Source organism: Mauremys mutica, chromosome 4, assembly GCF_020497125.1.
Source record: "Mauremys mutica isolate MM-2020 ecotype Southern chromosome 4, ASM2049712v1, whole genome shotgun sequence".
In the NCBI taxonomy this organism is placed as follows: domain Eukaryota; kingdom Metazoa; phylum Chordata; order Testudines; family Geoemydidae; genus Mauremys; species Mauremys mutica.
This window is the reverse complement of record NC_059075.1, coordinates 143602858-143622954: the sequence shown is the minus strand read 5'-3', so window position 1 is coordinate 143622954 and position 20097 is coordinate 143602858. Positions and strand designations below refer to the sequence as shown.

Here is a 20097-nt window from a genome sequence, read left to right as displayed (position 1 = left end):
GCTCAACTTTCTTCCCTAAGGAGGGGGGGGTGTGTGTGGGTGTGTTCTGCACAGCTAACAGCAGTTCTCTTCTGCAAAACCTCATGCTGATTCTCTGCTGGGAACTCCCCTCAGTACTCCAGGGGTTTCTGCAGTGGGATTTCACCCAATGCTCACATGAGACATCTCTTCCCTTTTCTGCATTGGAACAAATGAAACACTTGGAAACTTTCTACAAAACCAAACCCGACTTTTGGACTGATAAAAACACTTTGATGAAGTCAAAACATTTTCTTATGATTTTGACTTGGTTTAAAAAAGTGATTTATTAAAAAATGAGCAGTTACATTTTGATGTCAGTTGGGACATTTTGGCACCATCACAACACTTCATTCTGACATTTTCTAAATACAATTTCACCAGCAGCTGCATTCCCGCAGCCAGTTTTGTTTTTGTAAAATGGCATTTTCTGATTGAAACCCGCTCTTGGAGTGTTCTGTACACTCTAGAAATGCCACTTTGCTCCCCCTCCTCGGTGTCAGGGAACTAATGCACAGGCTGTGCAAACAGCCCTGGAGCATCCTGATGCTGTCGCCTGCTTTCATCATGAGCCTGAATGGGTGGAAGAGGTCAGGTTTAGAGTAGGGGATCTTTGACGGGATTTTCGGGCAGCAGAGGGAGGAGAGAGGACAAACTCCTGATCAGAGAGAAGGGGGATGTTTGAAATGAAATACCACATGGCATCGTGCCCAAAAAACGGCTTGGGGAACAGTACAGCCCTTTCTGGTGCCCTGTCCTGTTTGTGGCCAGCAGGAGTGGAGATACACTAGGCATTTGTATTGCTTTCTAAGGCAAACCTGATTGATACCTTTGTGTGTCTGCTGCACTGGTGAATGCGGTCAGTGCTGGGTTACTCTCAAATAGCCTCCCCTGCCCATCTGGGGGCTAATTATTTGTGAACTGTCTGAGATGACCCTGACTGCCCATCCCCCTCTGGTTTGGGTGCCTGTTCCTACAGAGCAGCACTTGACAGGGTCTTAGCAGCACGTTTCTAGCCTTTGGTGAGCCAAGGAAAGACCATGTGCTCCATAACTGCTGCTCTCAACATAAACCTCCCATGAGCCAAAGCCTCTTACCAGCAAGGGTCTCCCCACACGGCTGAACTGGAGCTGTGAGAGCAGCGGTGACCAGACTGGAGCCAATTGCAGCAGACTGCAGTGGGGCTCGCTGCCAGTGGGACCCAAGGTGGGCTGGTATGGGCCATGCTGAAGTCCCTACTGTTGGTACCCTGCTAGCTCAGCTATGGCTACACGTGCTGCAGTTACACCCGACTGCAGCGTAGACAGGCCCTTCCCCTTTTAGGCGCCTTCTCCTTTTACAAGTCACTGGCCACATGGCACTAGCCATGAGTGACTGAATCGGAGGGCTAATGAGCCTTGATGCTTGACACCCGGTGCTGCAGTCAGCATGCTTGTCCTCTAACAAGTGGGACTGCTCCAGTTGCAGACAGGGAACTGCTGTGACCAGCCCATCATTACACACAAGCTGCTGGAAAACCAGTGCCCCTTCCCCTTACCACCACTTCAATTCCTTCTTCCTAACACGCCCCCAAGACAAAGGCTTTGGGTTCCAGCTGAGCCCCAGAAGAGCGTTGTAGCCAGGCTGTCTGGGAATCCCCGACCAGGCTCTGAACTCCCTCACACGAATAGCTCCAGCCGACGGACGGGACGGTATGTGTGTTCGGCCGAGAGCCAGGGCCTGGGCTAGAGAAAAGCCAGGGCCCAGCCCTGCGTAAGGAAAACACTTCCCCTTCCCGCTTTGTGTCTGCCTGGCAGGCAATCCACCAGCAAGGGAAGAGGCTGGGCTCAGCTGGTGGTGCCTCATGCAGCAGCCCGAGCTACCCCTGCACCAGCTGCTCCCATAATTCACTGGCTGAGTTATGGGGCTGTGAATGGCGCAAAGAGCAGCGGGCTCAGCCCCAGACAGAGCGCGAACTGCAGCTGAGCGGGAGGGAGGCGGAGAGATTCTCAGGCTGAGACAATGCCGGGAAGGGAACGTTGAACACACCCCGGTGACATGACTCCTGCTTACCTTAACTCTGCCCCTGCCATGAGCCCAGGTTTATCTCCTAAGCCTCTTTAGAGATTCGTGTGTGGCTCCAGGAAGGGGGAACATGCTTGCCCCTCCCCCAGCTTGGTATTATCCCTCCCCTGTAAACAATGCCCAGAGCTGCCCCCTGCCTTGGCTTCTGCCAGCAGCATTGTGCTCCGCATGCAAATCCGGCTCCCCCGGCCCCTGGGAGCAGTGCCCAGCCGCCCAGGGACAGCCGAGGCAGCTTTAGAGCTGTACAGACAAGCACCAGTGTTTTCCTCTCACCCTGTGTTTTGGAGCACCATGGAACAGCTCGCCTGCAGGGCGGTGCATGGGGCCTGCTGGCCAGGGAGCTACAGCCCAGCTGGTCCCCATGTGCTAACCAGCAGTTACTCAGCATCACAGCAACACCTGAGCGGGGCTGCAGCCAGCCACTCAGCAGCAGCTCCAGGCTCTGCAGCTGGGCTCTGGAAATGGCTCCAGCTCGGAGGAGAGCATTCGGTGGACCAGTAGCTGGGAATTTTATAACAATGATTTTATTTTCAAAAGCAGGTTTCCACGTGTGGAAAACGTGATCCAAGGTGGAGGTTGCGGCCCCGTCTCAGCGTCGCTGTGAGGGCTGGTTTCTGCAGTGCCGGTTCGGGCCAGTCAGGTTTGCACGCAGTGGGAATTTTTTTTTTTGAGTCTTTTCCCAAAAATTGGATGTAAAATCGTTGTTTAAACCATTGTGTGGCAATGCTGGCAAACAGGCAGGGCTTCCTGCTGCGGCTCCCCTTCCCTACAACGGGCAGAGAGGGGACGGGGAGAGAGGGTGCAAACCCCTCACACGGCCAGGCAGAGCAGTTTCCGTGTCAAGCTGCCCTTGTGCTTCCAAGAGTTACACAATCACACTGGCTCAGATTAGCGAGCAGGCCCCAGAGCTGGGACAGATCCTACAGAGAGGCGCCTACATAGACCAGACTAGGGCAGAGGTGACGGGGCTGGGTCCATGTGAGAGGTGGGCGTTGGGATAGTGGATAGAGTCGGGGCTACACCCCCAGTTCAGTCCCTGCACCGTTCCCCTCCGCTGCCCCGCCCTGGTGCGCTTGGAAAGCCCCTGGCAGCGAGCGAGGTGGCTGAGGGGACCAGACAGAGAGCGGTTGCTGAGTGTGGGAGGAAACGCCCTGCTGGTGCTGACATGGCAGTAGGATGAGCTGCAGGCGCTGCCTCAGTGCTCGTGTCTCCACGCTGGCTCCACTTGCTGCTGGATGTGGCTCTCCCCGAGCTGGTTCCCTGCAGAGAGACGCCGGCTGGCTGTGAGAGAGGGACCGGGGCAGGCTGGGGGTGGGGAGCAGGGCAGCGTCTGCATAGGGCACAGGAGGGGGAGAGCAGAGCCCCCCTCAGCTCCCGCCTTTCTCTGGAAGGAGGTCAGGGCTGGTGGCAGGGGCAGGAGTCTGCAGTCACCCCGAGAGATCCCCAAATGGTGCGGCAGCGGCATGGACACTCTCCCAAGGCTGCCCACAGGCTGGGTGCAAGCTGGTGCCGCTCTTACCTGCTGACTGCGTGCTCAAGCGAAGGGAGCTAAGCTCCTCCACAAGGGAATCCTCTTCCGTGCTCTCTTCAGCGTAGGGGCACCCCGTGTACCCCCCCTTCGCTATACAGTACCTGAGAAACCTGCAGGAACAACCAAAGGTGCCCATTAACCCTGGGCATGGCCCTCCCCCCCCAGCGCAGGGAGAGAGCGTGGGGCGGGGACTGCCTCGGAGCGGCCTGCTGGGCAGCTTGCAAACCTGTGTGAGAAATGCCAATGGCCCGATCCGCCCGCTCCTGAGAGCACCCGGCCGGAGCCAGCAGGCCCTCCCCAGAGCAAGCCTGGGCCCAGCGTGTGTCAGCTCACAGCGAGGGAGAATGCAGGGCCTGACCTGTCTCTGTGCTGCAGGTGGCGACCACTGCAATTCTGCTGCATCTTGCATTTCCACAGGTGCTGTTGTCCCAAAGTTCTGCCGCCACCTCTGGGGTGCAGCACTGCAGTGCCAGAGCCGTGCAGGGCAACGCTACCCTTTCTGTCCTAACGACAGGGGGCAGAAGGGTGACACCTTGGCTGGGATTTCACCAGGCCCCAGCACTCATCCCTAGCTTACAGAAAGTGCCCTGGGCTCTTTAACGACCACAAGTGGCAAGGGGCTTGGAACAGGGTTTAAATGTCTCATTCAAAAGATGGTACCACCCCCACCCACCCCCAGCCTGCTGCTGGGTCACTGGCTCCGGCCTGATCCCAAGAGAAGTGTGTCGCCCTGTCCAGATCTACCACCCTTCCCAGCCCAGTGCAGGCCCTAGTCTCTGCTTGTGAACTCAGAGCGGCTCCCACCGCCAGGGGCCTGGTTGCAGGCTGGCGTCCGAGCAGCCACCCAAAGGCCCCTGGCCTGGTATGGCAGGTGCCGTGCTAACCCCTGCGAACGGGGCGCTGCGTTGCAGGCCAGAGGAGGGGTCCACTTGCTTTGGGGGACCCCACTGGGCCCTGGGAGGAGGCAGAGGAAGGGAAGGAGGAGGCTGCAGGACGCAACTTACGTGTTCCAGTGAGGATCCTTGCTGAGCACGACCGGGTTGCCCACGATTATTAACAGAGCCTTGGCTCTGGTGATGGCCACATTGAACCTCTAAACAGAGAGAGCTGGATGAGGCCGCTCGCCCTGCAGGAAACAGCTCCCTCGCCCCGCAGGATGGGCAGGAGAGCCAGCCCAGCCTGCCCCGCCCCACAGCTCTAGTGCTGGTCCCCAGCCCCAGCACTTTCTGGCTCAGTGGGCTAATGGGGAGGGGTGGGGCAGTGTCCGGACTAGGATCTGTGATTCCCAGGGGTGCAGCTCCACGGCTGGCCGGCCTCGCGTGGGTTTCACTGTGGCCGTCTAGACTAGCTCTGAGCAGGGCTAGCTGATAGTCCGAGCCTCGTCTACCCCACTGGCACTGCCCCTGCAGGGAACGCTGTGTCCTGAGACGGGCCTGGCCCGCGTGCAGCTCGTCATGGGCTTTGCTTCCCGCTTGGCCAGACAACTGCACACCACCGTGTCAGGGGCAAAAGGGCTCTCCGCACGTGCCCAGCCTCCCCGCCTCCTGCCCAGACAGGAAGGGGTTAAAGGGCCTTCCTTTCCACAGGACTCCCCCCCCCCCCCACCCAGGAAGGGATGTGGGGAAGGGCTCTGCTGGGATCAGTGCTCGTCACAGCTGCTGAGGCTCAGGTGTGAGGGAGGGTTTGGAGTGAGTGAGTCTGATGAGCACAGGCTGCCTCAGTTGGCGCAAGTGCTCCAGGCTCTGCTGGATGTTCAGGCCCTTGGCCAAGCAGCTGCAGCTGCCCCAAGGTGAGCACAGAGCCTGGCGGGCTGGGAGGATTCCTGGCTCCCCGGTGCAGCGAGCTGGTTTGTCTGTGCGGGAGGCCAGGCCTGCAGGGCTGACCTGGGTGCTAGGCAGCCTGGCCCTGCAGGAGCTGGCTCGGCCCCGGGCTTTGGAAGCAGGGCGGGGAATGCCCGAGCCGTGGGGTTCTAGTGCCCCCGACCGCCGCACGGGAGCTGGGGAACGGGCCCCACTGCGAGCGCAGCCTCACTTCCCTCCTGTCGTGGGGCAAGGGCAGGGGTGTCTCCTGGGTGCTGCCCCCAGGGCAGGCTCTGCGCGCTGGGGGAAGGGCTGTGTGACTGGGGCCTTGGAGGGAGCGGGGGGCTTTGAGGTTACGGGGCTTGGATTTGCTACCTGAGGTCATGCAGCCGCTCACTAGCAGAGCCTGGAATGGGACCCAGAGTCCTGGCCCTGCTCTGCCCACTAGCCCACGCTTCCCGTCCCGGCTGCAAAGCAGCTCATAGCTCATTTTCTACCATGACTCAGCTGTGGCCTGTGAAACCGGGGGGAGCGGTGAGGGGGTGGGCAGTGAGGGAGATGAGGTGGGGATGGCTGGCAGTTCTGCACCCCGGCTGAGAGCCCACGACTGCCCTCAGGGCGCCAGTCTCCTCGGGGCTGGGAGGGGAAAGGGTGGGAGTGGGGGGGTTCCTACCTTGGGGTTCTTGAGGAAGCCCAGTTTGAAATCTTCATCCATGCTGAGGTACTCGGTGCAGCTGCGCACGGTGGAGATGAGGAGCACACGCCGCTCCTGGCCCTGGAACTCCTCTATGGAGCCCACCTAGCAGGGAGCAGAGGGCAGGGATCTCCATTCCCCGTCGGCAGCCTCCCTCACACCCCTCCGCCTCCCCCAGAGCCGGTCGCACGCCCAGCTGTGCAGGGACCCTGCGGGGCAGAGCGTCCCCCCAACCCCCTCTCCTGCTTTTGTGACTCTGGCCGATGCGGGAGCTGGACGGAGCCTGTCTCGCCCCAGCGCTCTGGCTGCAGGGCTCACAAAGGAGATGCAGAGCCCCTCTTCTCCCCAGGGGACACAGGCCACAGCTGCCCTCTCCGCATGGCCGGACCACTCTGCCCTCCAAGCCCAAGGGATGGGGGGCCCCAGGCTGGCATGGTGTCTCCTGGCGGAGAGCTGCCCCCCAGCCCAGCGCCAAGCGAGTCCTACTGCTGAGCCGGGACAGTCTGGCCCCAGGCTGGGTGTGGCTGTCGGCGTAGCTGCCGGGCCGTAGCCGTTACTCCAGGTGCGGCCAGAGGGATGGGGGGTGGGAGGGACTTACCTTCAGCTCCTTGATGTCTGGGAGGTTCATCAGGTCTCGGTCCTTTCTGGTGATGGCTTGTCTGATCTTCTCTACCTGGGGAGGGATGAGGGAGGAGTGGATGTGACTCCCACCACCCTCAGGAGCTCCTGGCTCCCAGCCCCGTGCTCGTTCCTCTCACAGCCCGTAGGCGCTTGCGATGGCCGCCGTGTCCTGCCCTAACCCTCCTGTTCGGTCTCCCCCATCTCAATGAGCTAATGCCCTTGACCCCTCAGCCAAGTGCCAGGCAGGCTCCTGCTCTGGGTCATTCCCATGTGACTGGCCAGAGAATACCGCTGGGGTTCCCCGGCCCCATCTGACAGGTCCCTCCGTCTGGGGCAATTCCCCAGGGCTCCTGGCCCCTGCCCCAAGGGGGCTCCCCCACACGGGGCACTGCGCACTCTGTCCAGATACTCAGCAGAGTGGGGCTTGATGGGGTGCAGCAGGGAGACAGTGTGTGGGGCTGAGGAGCCTGGGATGGGGAGCTCTCTGCAGGGTTCATGGTGCGTGGGGGAAGGCAGCCCTGGGGGCCGGGCTGCATCTCACCTGCTTCCTGTAGGGGGAGATGATACCGATCTCCTTGGGGGAGATCCTGGAGCGGCCTCGCTTGCCCTGACTCTGCAGCAGTTTCTTGAGGTAGGTGACCAGGGCTTCGATCTCCAACGCGTTGAAGAACGAGGGGCTGTTACCCTCTCGCTGGCCCTCCCCGGACACTCCGTGGAAGATGATCGGGAAGCCCTGGAGGGAGAGCACCATGGTCAGGGCTGCAGCTAGCCCCATGGCGCTGCCCCGCCCGGGATGGGGGCTAGGCTGAGCGCCTGCTCCCCGCCCCGCCCTCACCTGCGTAGGCAGCTCCTCCCAGGTGCAGTAGGAATAGCTGATGAGGTGGTCGGCGCACTCCTGCAGCTCCCCGTCGTAGAACTGCTGGTTGGGGATCTCGAGGAGGGCGGCGTGGGACCTGGGGAAGGAGCAGCGACAGCATTTCCAGGGGTGCTCGGTTGCTCCTCAGACTCACCCGCGCTGCAGCAGCCTGGCTTCCCTGAGGCCCCCTCCCACCTCAGCAGCAGCAGCAGGAAGGGCCCCAGAGACCTCTGCCCTGGCATAGAGCCGTCATGGCCAGGCTTCCAGGCAGGGAGGGCAGAACCCAGGAATCCGGGTTGCTCCGTCCAATGCCTCTTGCCCTGAGGTGACTATTAAATGAGCCCCACGCCAGGCAGGTGAGTATCAGACAGATGGACAGAAACGAGCATCCCAGGCTGAGCCAGCAGAACGGGGGCTGGAAGCCTTTGCCGCTGGCAGCCCAGCTCCAACAGCCCCCACGGCTCCCGCATGCCACAGCGACAGGCCCAGTGGGGCAGATACGGCACCTGTAGTTCCGCAGTAACTTGGTGACGAACTGCGGGTTGTAGCTCTCAGCTCCCTTTTGGTACAGGGAGTTGTGCAGCATAAGCCTCTCCAGCAGCGAGACCTCTGCAAGAGAGAGCGATGCCCCGGTTACCAGCGATCCCCCCCGGCCTGAGATCTTGCCCCCTATGAGCAGCCCGACGGGGTCAGGCCTTTCACAGCCTGGCCTGGGCCTCTCTGAGCATGAGGCAGGAGGAGACTTTCACCCGCCTATCAGGGAGCGAGCCTCTCCCTGCTCTCCAGGGGTGCCCAGGGTGACTAACATGCTATTGTGGTGGCTGTGCAAAGCTAGGTGACCCCAGAGCCCAGACGAGGGGGGCAGAGAGCTGGGAGACAAATCAGCGTGTCTGAGAACTCCCCACTCTCCACCTGGTGCCTTTGCCCTCTGTTCCACTCACCTAGCCCGTGATCGATGGCCAGTGGGGACCTCAGGACCGGACCCAGCTGCTTGGGGTCTCCCGCCAACACCAGCTGCCCCCCGTTGGTGTTGGTCTCCCGGTCCATCGTTGTCAGAATTCCTGGGGCAGAGAGACGGCTCAGGCGGCTGGCCGGGGTAGGAGATCCCTGCCAGGGCGGGGTAGGAGATCCCTGCCACGGCAGGTCACTGACTGATCCCTGCCGAAGAGCCCCATCACGGCTGTATCTGCTCTTACAGCGCAGAGAAGGGGCTGCATCCAGGGCCCGGACTCCGCTGGCCATCTCTCTGAGCAGGAGTGAGACAGCCGGGTCCGAGGCCCCGGGCGTGCGGGGCAGGGTGGATGAGGTGATACCTGGGGGTGCAGTGCTCCCACCCCCAGACTCCTACTCACCTGCGATGGCAACCAGGCACTCCGGCTCCACCGCGTGGCCGCTCTCGTCGACGAAGACATGGGAGAAATGGCCGTCAGGGAAGCGGGCCGTTACCAGCCTGCGGGGGAGAGGGAGAGGCAGGGAACAAGCCTGTACAATGCTGGCTCCCTGCCCTGCCACCTGCATAGCCAGAGGCCTTCTGCAGGACCTGCCCATGCCGCTGGCCCCATCCTGAGCAGGGCAATGCCCCCTCCCCTCCCCGAGCAGGGGCTGCCATGCCTAGGGCTGGGCAGGGGGAGAACTCCTCCCCCGGAGTCTGAGGGGCTGGCCCTCCGCTTTTACAAATGGAAACACCAGAAAGTGCCCAATACACTCAGCCCGATGATGTGCCCCCCTCCGGACAGCCCCCGCCCACACCTCTCTGTTACGCCCCATCCCCCGGTAAACCCTGCCCAAAGAATTCCCTTCTCTTCCCCCAGCACAGCCACGTGCCCCCCAATCACATCCCTACTGTGCTCCCCCAGCACAGCCGCATTCATCAGAAGTGATTCGCCCCCCCCCCAGCCCCACCCTGGTGCGGTTTGCCCCGGGCCCCTCCTACCGTCCTGCTGTCACCAGGGTGGTGATGATGACCCGGTAGTGCCGCAGCTTCTCCTTGCTTGGGTACACGTGGCACTGCTGGGCGTCGTCCCAGTTACAGCAGGGCTACGAACACCAAGAGCATTTAGACAAGGTCTGGGATCGGAGCCGTTTCTCCCCTGGGGGAAGTTGAGGGCAGACACCTCTCTCTCCATAAAGCCCTGAGACAACTGGCAATGGCACATGCGTCTTGGCGGGTGACCTGAGGGTCCTGCAGGGAGGGCAGGAACGCCCATGGACCGTGCAGCCTGGGGAGGTGACTATAGCCACTGGAACATGGAAGTCCCTTCCCATAAGGAAATGAGAGTTTTGAAAAAAAAACCACCTTTGTCCTAAATTGGCATTTTTCAGCTTGAGAGAGGTCTGCCTGGGACGCTGTCGTCAATTTCCCTCTGCGCCTATCTGCAGAAAGTGAAACTGACAGGAGCCTTCCAGGCAGGCTGTCCTATTTTTCCCAATGGGAAACTGATTTCCACCCCAATTTCAATTTTCCTATGGAAAATTTGAAGTGTGCTTAAGGGCATCTGCCCTCATAAAATCCTTCAGACAGGAAATTCCTGCCCGGCTCTACGGGCAATGCCTCTTGGGGTACCAGGGGTGCACATGTACCTTGATCTCCTCCGGCACCTGGCGATAGTCCCTGCTGATGGCGTTGATCCTATAGATGCTGCCCTTGTCCAGATGTTTCAGCAGGCGCTGGCAGAGCAGGTCCGAGGCGCTGTTGGACGGTGCACAGGCCAAGACATGGGAGTCCTTGATGCACGTGACCACCTGAGCGGGAGAGGAAGAGCGTAGCATCCCAGGCAGGAGGAAATGGATGCAGAGGGGAGAGACGGGCTGTGGGCCAGCTGCCCAGACCTGGGTGCCAGTGCTCGGCCCTCTGGCAATTGGACCAGGTGATTGCTCTGGACTGGGATGCCGGGGGACCCCCTCACCTGTTTGATGGCCTCCACCACAGTGACGGTCTTGCCGGTCCCTGGCGGCCCGAAAATGATGTATGGTGCTGGCCTGGACATCCCTGTCACGATCTGCTGCACAGCATCGTACTGCTCCTGGTTGGTCTCCAGGCTCCGGTCAAACAGCCTGAGGGGAAATGGAGCCGGGAAGGTGCTGAGGGGAAGGCAGGCCCTGCTGCGTGTGACCACCCTGCTCCCCACACAGCCAGCCCCCTCAGAGTGCCTCTCCTCTGAAGCCAGGCACTCACCTGAGCCGGCCTCCCTCGTGGAGGAGGGACTCTCTGTACGAGAAGGATGGGAAGAGGATGTCACCCAAGTTCCTCTTCTTGGCCAGCTCCACGGCCCGGTGCTGCACCTGCAGCGGCAGCCGGTTGAAGGTAAAGGTCACGTCGAACTTCAGGTTATTCACGAAGCTCGCCAGCAGGCTGAAAAAGGGCAAACAGGGCTGGACAGAGCGCTGGGTACCCTTCCCCGGGCACCATCCTGCCCAGTCCCACTCTTCCCCCTACTCTGCGTGGTTCCCACCTCCAGCCCTGCTCGGCCTGGCAATCCTGCACCCCACAGCACAGCGAGGTGCTGCACTCCCCCAGGCAGTCACCCATCAGCGCTAACAGGAGCTGCTTGGCTTGCATCAGGCAGCTGGCTTGGATCTGGCACGAGCCCCTCCAGTCTTGTTCCACACAGACCCCTCGGTGCCACCAGTCAGGACTCAGCTTTCCCCTCCCTGGGCACTGGCCCAAGCCCCCCAGGGACCCGGGTGCGACGCACTTGGGGGAGAAGCCCAGCTTGACCCTCTCGAGCTCCACGGCGTGCACGTAGCCCTTGTACTGGATGAGCTGGGGCAAGTCGCGCTGCTCACTCCGGGTGACAAACAGGTGATCGCCCTTCAGCACGGACGGGCGGTTCTCTGCCACGCCAGGGGCCTAGGGGACAGAGCAGAGAAGGGGCAGTTCAGTGGGGAGCGTGTCTGGCTGTGCTCCCCTGGCAGCCAACCGTCCCACGGGCCCCACCCTCCCTGCTGGCAGCCCAGACATGAGAGAAGGGGGCACGCTGCAGGGACAGGCACGGCCATCAGGCCTTGGCTCTCACCTCCAGGATGAGCAGCCTCTTGTTCTGAGTGTCCTTCACCATCGGGACGTCCCGCATATCATAGCGCCGGATGTCCACCTCCATCTGGAGCTCCTCCAGGTGCAGCAGCAGCCGGAACTTCTCCTGGTAGTTCTCAAACTGAAGCTCGGCCGCCAGGGACTTCCTGCAGGGCCAGTGCCAGCCAGAGGTTATCCTGACCTCGCCGGGCACCGCGGGGCTGGGCTAGCCGGCACAAGAGACGAGGCAGCAAGCTCCAGGCGCCCTGCGGTGTGTCTGAGCCTCAGAGGCAAGGGGCGGGCTGAGCAGTGGCCAGTCAAGGCTGTCGTGTGTCCCTGAGGCTTAGTGTCTGGGAGGAGAAACCCCTGCCGGGCCCCAGCACCAGGAACCCTGAGGCCCTGCTTTCTGGGCAGCTCAGCTAAGGGCTTTTGGCTAAGGGGGGCTGGGCCCCATGGCTGCGTGGGAGAAGGCGCCCTTCCTTGGGAGGTCAATGAGGCCACCAGTGCAGTGAACTCCCCCCCCACCCAGCACTCACCGCAGCCTGCTGCGTTCGGCGTGCACCATGTCCTGCAGGTCCTCCGGGTAGTTGTAGCGGCCCAGCGGGATCAGCTGCTCAAGCTCGAGGTGCTGGGAACTAGGCAGACGAGACGCAGGGTTTCTGCAGGGCTCTGCGGGAGTAAGAGCTCCTTGCCCTGCCCAGCCGGTGGGACGGACTCCAGCATGGGGGCTCAGGCAGAGGGACACTGGGTCTCAGGACCTGGGCAGCTGGGGTCTCCAGCCAGCTGCCCCCTCCCCCCGAACATGGAGAGGTGGCTGGGTCACCTCCCCGGGGTGGAACTACCAGGAACTAAAGGGCTCGTTCTTCTAGCACAGAAAGGCGGAACAAGAACCGATGGCTGGAAGCTGATGCCAAGCAAATTCCAACTGGAAACAAAGCACCAGTGGGTAACACAGCCAGTGATCAGCCACTGGACATGGTGAATTCTCCAGCTCTTGACTGGAAGATGCTTTAACCAAACACAAGTTACTGGGCTCAGCCTGGGGCAGAGGCAGGCCTGTGCTATCCAGGGGCTCAGACTAGATGAGCCAACGGTCCCTCTGGCTCTATGAAAGCCCAGTAGGTGCTTTCGCCCCGGCTAGGGAACAGGGTTGGATCCCAGCTGCACAAACAATCATAGGACTGGAAGGGACCTTGAGAGGTCATCTAGTCCGGTCCCCTGCACTCACGGCAGGACTAAGTATTACCTAGACCATCCCTGACTAACCTGCTCTTAAAAATCTCCAGTGACGGTGATTCCACAACCTCCCTAGGCAATTTATTCCAGGGCTTAACCACCCCGACAGTTAAGAAGTTTTTCCTAATGTCCAACCTAAACCTCCCTTGCTGCAATTTAAGCCCATTGCTTCTTGTCCTCTCCTCAGAGGTTAAGAAAAACAATTTTTCTCCCTCCTTGTAACAACCTTTTATGTACTTGAAAACGGTTATCATGTCCCCTCTCACTCTTCTCTTCTCCAGACTAAACAAACCCAATTTTTTCAATCTTCCCTCACAGATCATGTTTTCTAAACCTTTAATCATTTGTGTTGCTTTTCTCTGGCCTTTTTTCCAATTTGTCCACCTCTTTCCTGAAATGTGGCACCCAGAACTGGACACAATACTCCAGTTGAGGCCTAATCAGCGCAGAGTAGAGCAGAAGAATTACTTCTCCTGTCTTGCTTACAACACTCCTGCTAATGCAAAAAAAGTGAAGATCTTTCTGGGATGTAACAGTCTTACACTGTTGCCTCACATTTAGCTTGTGATCCACTATGACCCCCAGATCCCTTTTTGCCATACTCCTTCCTAGGCAGCCATTTCCCATTTTGTATGTGTGCAACTGATTGTTCCTTCCTAAGAGGAGTACTTTGCATTTGTCCTTATTGAATTTCATCCGATTTACTTCAGACCATTTCTCCAGTTCGTCCAGATCATTTTGAATGTTAAACATATCCTCCAAAGAACTTGCAACTCCTCCCAGCTTGGTATTGTCCGCAAACTTTATAAGTGTACTCTCTATGCCATTATCTAAATAATCGATGAAGATATTGAACAGAACCGGACCCAGAACCGATCCCTGCGGGACCCCACTCGTTATGCCCTTCCAGCATGACTGTGAACCACTGATAACTACTCTCTGGGAATGGTTTTCCAACCAGTTTTGCAACTGTATCCATCCCTTCAGCCAGCTCAGCCCAACTCTCCCCCTGCATACCTGTCGGGAGGGACGCCATCCTCTGTGGTGACTGTGACTGTCTTCCTCAGCTTGGTCTGGTAAGACCTGTATGGTGCAGTGGGCCCCAGCTCCTCAGCCAGCCGGCTGTTAGCTATGGCTGACACGAACCGCCCAATGCTGAAGGGCCCGTCCTGCTCCTTGGTGAACTCGAACAGCATGGTGACGGAGAAGTAACCATAGTGCTGAGTCAGGCACCGCGCCTCGATCAAGTAAGAGTCTCCTGCAGTCAAAGGGGATGTGTGAACAGGGAGCTCCCCCTTCCGGGATCCCCACATGCTTCCTCCGCCCTCCCAGGGGGCCCTCGGCATTTCACCCCATGGCAAGATTCTGCCAAGTCTCTGGCACTAACTCAGACGCCCAGGAAGGCGCCTGTCCATGAGTGTATGTGGGGGTGGATGGGAGAATAGCTGCTGTGTTCGCTGGCAGGGCAGAATGCAATCAGGGCCTGCAGTTCCTCCTTCTGTACCCCTATGCTCCACCCTCACCCACATACCCAGATGACTTGGCAACTACACCTGCTGTGATTGCTTCCCCAAAGCTGTGTGCACCAGATGGGGGAGCCAGGACAGTGCAGAGAAAGGGGTACAGAGGGTGGACCACACACTGCCCACTATTGTGATGCAGCCACCTCTGGGCTTGAATGTGGCAGCTGTTTCTCAGACATACAGCTTTGCTGAAGGTCAGTGTGGGACCAGATGTCAAGGAGAACCCTGCTCCTGGGGGAAGCTGGAGCCTCTTACCTGGCTGCAACACCCGGGGCTGCTGTCTGGTCACCTTGCTCTCATCGTGGAAGGTGATCTCGCGCTGCTTCCGAAGCGCCCTGTACCCTAGCAGCGTCACTTCCTCTGTGCCATTGTTCTGAACCCAAATGCTGGCTGTTGCGGGCTCGTTGGGCGTGACGGGGAAGCGGATGCGCCCCTTCCCCCGGTCGTGCTCGGAGAGAATCTTCACCCCGTGTTTCCCACCGATGAACTCCGCTCTGAGGGCAGAGGGTGCGGGTTGGATGTGCGCGTACAGTCCCAGCTGGCCAGTGTCTCTGCCGGCCAGGGCTGCCCTAGGAGCCGTTTCCCCCTTGTTACAACAGAGAATCTGGGCAGGAGTCCCTCAGGGTCCCCACCCTGCCGGGGCTCTGGGGCCGGGCCAATGTCCTCCAGGCAAAGACTCCTGTCGATTTCAGAGGCATTTGGCTCAGGCCCGCACAGCAGGCCGAGCACTGGCAGAGCAGGCGCTCCTTGGTCAGCCCTCCTGCTTCCTTCCTGCCCACCCAGCTGCCCCATCCCCCTGGGAGGGGAGCCCAGGAATAGCCTGTGAGCGGCCAATATTTAGCCTGCTCTGGGCTGCCCCTGCCCGGGAGCTCGTCGTCCCCTTGGTCTGTGCTGCTATTACAGCGGGGGGGGCTCCAGGCTGCACTCCGCTGGGCTTCGGTACCTCTCCTTGGCACGTCCTCTGGGGGGAGGCTGATCGGTGCCCTCCTGCTGGTTGTCTGTGCGGGGCTCCTCTGGCCTGGGTTTCCAGTACTGATCTCTAAACTTCACTTTCTTTTTCACCTGGGGAAGGAGAGCGGGTGGGTGGGAGCAGGCAGGGGAGCAGGGGCTTCTAGCCCCTGAGAAGCTGGGGCAGGGAGCAGGGGGGACTCACAAAGCCCGTGGGCTCAGTTGGGCCAGCCCCACTGGAGCACCCCCCCGGACCAGCTGATGGCGGTGGGCTCGGCAGCTCGCACCCCCATATTCACCTTGCAGCCAGGCCCGGCTCAGGGTGGGACGAAGTAGGGGACCACGGGCTGATCTGGAATAGAGTGCGTCTGGGACCCACCTTCGCAGCAGCGAGAGCTGTAGGTGCAGCGGCCTACCCAGGGACAGAGAGCACCACTGCTTGATCCCCTTCAAGCCAGTCCAGCCCTGGAACAATCCTACCCGTAGCGAGGGAGACACGGGCCCCAGGGATGTTGGAAACAGACCTTGGCAGCCAGGGGCTGCGTGGGCAGCACCTACCTTCCCGAAGCACACAAAGTCTCCCCGCACCTCGGCCCGGCCGCTCTGGCTCAGTGTGAACAGGACGGAGGAGAAGTTGGGCGTCTTCGTATCATTCCTGCAGAAATGACACAGCGGGAGAGTCTGTGACTGCGGGATGCCCAGAGCCTGGGTGCAGGGCTTGGGGCGCATCTCCAGGGAGTGGGATAGCTCAGTGGTTTGAGCATTGGCCTGCTAAAGCCAGGGTTGTGAGTTCAATCCTTGAGGAGGCCACTTAGGGTTCTGGGGCAAAAATTGGTCCTGCTAGTGAAGGCAGGGGGCTGGACTCAATGACCTTTCAAGGTCCCTTCCAGTTCTAGGAGATTGGTATATCTCCAATTATTACCTTTATTACTGAGCTGACAGGACGCAGCGGGGAGAGGAGCAGGGGGCAGGGCCATGCCAGTGTTTGGGGCTAGGGGCACTCCCCCTGCTCTTCTGTTAGGAGAGCGATGGGCTAGGGAGAGCCCTGGCTCTGTACCACTGCCACCCGGGAAGCAGCAGGGCGGTGCTCTGCTCCGGGGAGAGGGGCCCCGGCTGCAGCGAGTGTGTGTGGTGTGGGGTCTCTTGATCGTCTCCAACCAAATCCTGTGCCGGGCTCAGTGCACGGGCAACTCACCAGGAGCCCCAGGGCCTTGCTCGAATGCAGCATGGGCACCCCGAGCTCTGCCATTCCCTTGCGCTGGCATCTTCCCTGGGGGGCAACCGTCCCGAGCAATTGCAACCCAGGCTGGGCTCACAGTGCCGGGGGTCAGAGGTAGCTGCCAATCCAGTCCCCCCGCTCCTCCCCAGCGCAGGTCTAGCCTGGGAGCAGGGCTGGGCTCTTCCCTGCTCATGCAGCGATGGGCTGGCCAATGAAGCCAGCTGCACACAAGGGACTCCAGTAGGAAACAAGCCCAGGGCTGGGGGTCAGGGCTGGTGCTCCGGGACTGCGGTAGCCTCAGTGTGCTGTGGCCGGGTGAGCCCGGCAGGACGTGGGGCAGGATGTTAGAGCAAAGCCTGGGGGGTCTCTCACCAGCAATGACACCGATTCACTGTGTGACCGTGGGCAAAGGGCGGAATCCCTGCCCGGGGGACGGGGTCAGGCCGGATCAGCCAACGTGCACTAGGTGCATTTGCACAGGGGGGATCTCAGGGGGTCTCTGACCAGTGGGCGGGACACGTGTACACCTGCGTGTGTGCACACACCTTCCAGCCAGGATGGAGGCGGGGGCTGCAGGCGTAGGGCCCTGCCCACACGTTGTGGAGAGAGCCAATGGGCTGGAGCAGGGAGCTGGGCCAGCCCGGTTGGACAGGATCCCCTGTGGAGTGAACTCAGTCTCAACAGACCAACCCACCCCCACACCCAACCCCCAGGGGCAGGATCCCCGTCCCCAGAGTGGGGAGGTGAGGGCCCCCCATTGCCATAGTGCGCAGGCCGGGGCGGGGGATCAGGAGGCTGCTGGCCTGGCAGTTTTGCTCAGTGTTTGCAAAGTCAGGTCTGAAGGGCTGGAGCAAAGGCTGCCGGCCGGTATACGAGGGCCACGGAGACGCCCTGCTGCCCTGGGTGTGCTGGGGATGGTGCCTGAGGAGGGGGCAGGGGAGTGTTTGCCCAGGACAGCAACCACATTTCAACCCGCTCCTGCCTGAGCACCCTGGGGCCTGCCTCTGCCTGGCCTTGGTATGCACCAGACTTTGCTGCCCTGCCGCAGACACTCCTCTGCCCCAGACAGTGCAAGGCTGTCGCTGCACAACAGCCATGAGCTCTCCTGAGCCTGCTGCCCGCCCACGCTGCCCTGACGTCGGAGGCATCCCTTTGTCACTGCAAATGCTAGTGCTAGGCCCACGCTCACCCCAAAGCCCTGGGGGCTAGGAAGTGTTTGTGTGTCTGCCCCACCCCGTCCCGTTCCAAGGCCCATCTCTACTGCTGCGATGGGTCCAATCCGGTGCTGAATCCGAATGGAGCCAGCCCCCAGCGCTGCGTGTCTAGCCTGCTGGCTGCTGGCAGAGGAGAGCTGGCAGGGGCTCCTTTCATTCCCAGCCAAGGCTCAAGGACAGGGCCGTCCCACAGCGCTTAGCCCCAGGACCCGGAGTCCTAGATCCAAGGCCAGATGGGTGAGCATCTGTTCTGGCCCCTGTAGAACACCGGCCAAGGAACGGCTCTGAGTTCATTCCTTCTGGAACAGAGCCCATCTCTCAGGAAAACGTCCTCTCCCGGCTCCCCAAGTGCTCAGGATGGCATTTCATTTGGGGGTATGTATTTTTAGCTGCCTTCTGACTGTTTGGCAGACTGGTCCCTGCCAATGATTAACTGGGGCTGTCAGTGCCCAGGGCCAGTGCTGGCAGGGGAATGCTTCAAAGCAGGGTCCCCTCTTGGCCAGCCCTGTGAAAGGGGAAGCTGGCGGGTCAGCTGTGCCGCCCTGGGCCAGAGCCTCACCTGTGCCAATGGCTGAAGCTGTGCCGAAGCCAGCAGCACTCTGCTGATCTACTCCAGGTGAGGATATGGGAAACCCAGCCTGGAAGCCTGGCTCTCCAGGCCAACGCCGCTTCCTGCCACCCAGCCAGGATGGAGGCGCTGACCGCTCTGGCCTGACTTGGCGAGTGATTTGGGTCCGGGTCTGCGCCAGCACCCCAGCTGCACCCCATCAGCCAGGGGAGCGGCGGGCTGCCCTGGATTTGATCTTAACAGAATGGCAAGCCCCAGCGGGGTGAGGAAGGAATCCACCTACCATCTGGGTGAGTTTCCTTTCTGGTCTGGGGCGACACAGACTCTCGTTTCCCTGCTTGGGAGTTTGATGGCTTCCCGACAGCTACAGCCCTGAAGTTCAATTTCCTCCCGCTGCCCTGTGGGCCCCCATCCCATCCTGGCCATGCTCCATACATACAGAGGGGCTTGCAGCTGTCCCCAGCCCCTGTGCACGGGGTGCCAAGCAGAAATCGGGGCTTGCAGCTCCTCCCAGCCTCAGGTAATGTGGCAGAGGAAAGGCGCTCGGCTTAGCAACAGGCCTGGGCAATGGGGCGCTCTTGGGGCGAGGGATCAGCCGTCTGCACCCCGCTCCCTCCCTGCGGGGCTGCCTGTTACCTGGTCCTGAACTCCGTGTTGTAGATGGTCCTCAGTGCCTCCCGGCTGCTCACAGCTTCTCTGCCTGTGTCTTTTAGGAACTGCAGAAACTGATTCCCAAACTCCCTCCTCTCACAAAAGGTGAACGTGGGCATCTCCTCTGGCTCCGCTGCAGGCCCCCAGACCTTCTCCTGTCCTGTGCTGTGGGGCTGCCTGGCTCAGCAGCTCGGGGCCAGTGCCTCTGCTTGTGAAACCGGCCAGCAAAGTGCTTAGCAAAGAGGGAAGATGATAGCAAGCTCTCAGCAGGCGGAAACGAAAGTGAAAGAGGCTGCGTGCATCCTGGAGCCAGGCCCCTGCCTGGCCTGGGGGTGGGAACAGCACTGGGTCAGACCCGGCCTTCTCCCCCACGTCCTGGCAGCCAGCCCCTCTAGCAGCAGCAGCAAAGGGCGGGGGAGGGTTCAGGAGCCTCCTCTTCAAGGCAGATCCCAGCCTGGGGCCAGGGTGAGAGCAGGGGCTTGGCAGGGCTCAGCCCAGAGCCCAGGCTGGGGCGATGTTCTCTGCAGGGACTCACCCCGGCCCCAGTGCCTGGGTCACCCCTTTGTTCTCCGGCTGCCCGGGGGCCGAGGGCTGCGTGCAGGCCAGGGGCTTCTTTCAGATCCATGTTAGCCAGGTTACTGTGTTTATTCTGGAAAAGGCAGGTCAAAGCAACGGGCCTGCCCTTGGAGCGGCGGGTGATGGGCCTTGGTTCCTGGGGGAGTTCATGCCACAGTCTCTGGCAGACCCCCAGGGAAGTTTCTGTCCCCCCCCCCATGAGCTTTTCCCTTGCTGTTGAGGGCTCTGCTGTGCCAGAGGGGGGGATTTTCAACCAGGGCCTTCGTCCCAGAGCTTTCGGCTCTTTTAGCTACGCAGGGCGCAGGCCGCGGAGCTCCTTGCCGATTAGGACAAAGGTCTGGGCCCTAGCTTGGGAATTGTGTGGGAGTCAGAGCAGAGAGCAGGGCCGATGTGCGCAAGGCAGCTGGTGTTGCTGGGGGGATGGGCAGCAGTGCTCTGTGCTAGTGGAGTCTGAAGGCTTTGGGCCTGGGAATGTTGCACTGTGCAGTCCCGCCCAGAGGTGATGTGGCCTCAGTTGTGCTGTTTTAAAGCAGGGGGTGGGGGTAATGGGGAAGCTGAGTTCTCCTC

At 60.6% G+C, this 20097-nt stretch overlaps 1 protein-coding gene across 1 annotated transcript; it reads right to left on the bottom strand.

Annotated features, from left to right (window-relative positions):
• Positions 1–286: 286 nt before the first annotated feature.
• Positions 287–19323, bottom strand: MOV10 (Mov10 RISC complex RNA helicase). Its single transcript, XM_045013569.1, has 22 exons — positions 18940–19323; positions 15861–15957; positions 15298–15416; positions 14610–14848; positions 13849–14089; positions 12132–12230; positions 11600–11762; positions 11279–11433; positions 10759–10935; positions 10490–10637; positions 10164–10325; positions 9517–9620; positions 8936–9033; positions 8525–8644; positions 8090–8192; positions 7563–7680; positions 7269–7460; positions 6705–6779; positions 6086–6211; positions 4618–4706; positions 3602–3723; positions 287–3342 (listed from the first exon to the last, which is right to left on the bottom strand). The coding sequence occupies exons 1-22, from the start codon at positions 19071–19073 to the stop codon at positions 3278–3280; spliced, it is 2946 nt and encodes a 981-aa protein (XP_044869504.1). The 5' UTR covers positions 19074–19323; the 3' UTR covers positions 287–3277.
• Positions 19324–20097: the final 774 nt, after the last annotated feature.

Excerpts from the sequence above, each read along its gene's own strand:
- MOV10 (XM_045013569.1), bottom strand. The coding sequence starts at position 19,073 with ATGCCCACGTTCACCTTTTGTGAGAGGAGGGAGTTTGGGAATCAGTTT. Across the intron at positions 11,434-11,599 it reads AGAGGCTGCTCATCCTGGAG|GCCCCTGGCGTGGCAGAGAA; the intron begins GTGAGAGCCAAG and ends TCTGTCCCCTAG. Across the intron at positions 10,638-10,758 it reads CACGAGGGAGGCCGGCTCAG|GCTGTTTGACCGGAGCCTGG; the intron begins GTGAGTGCCTGG and ends ATTTCCCCTCAG.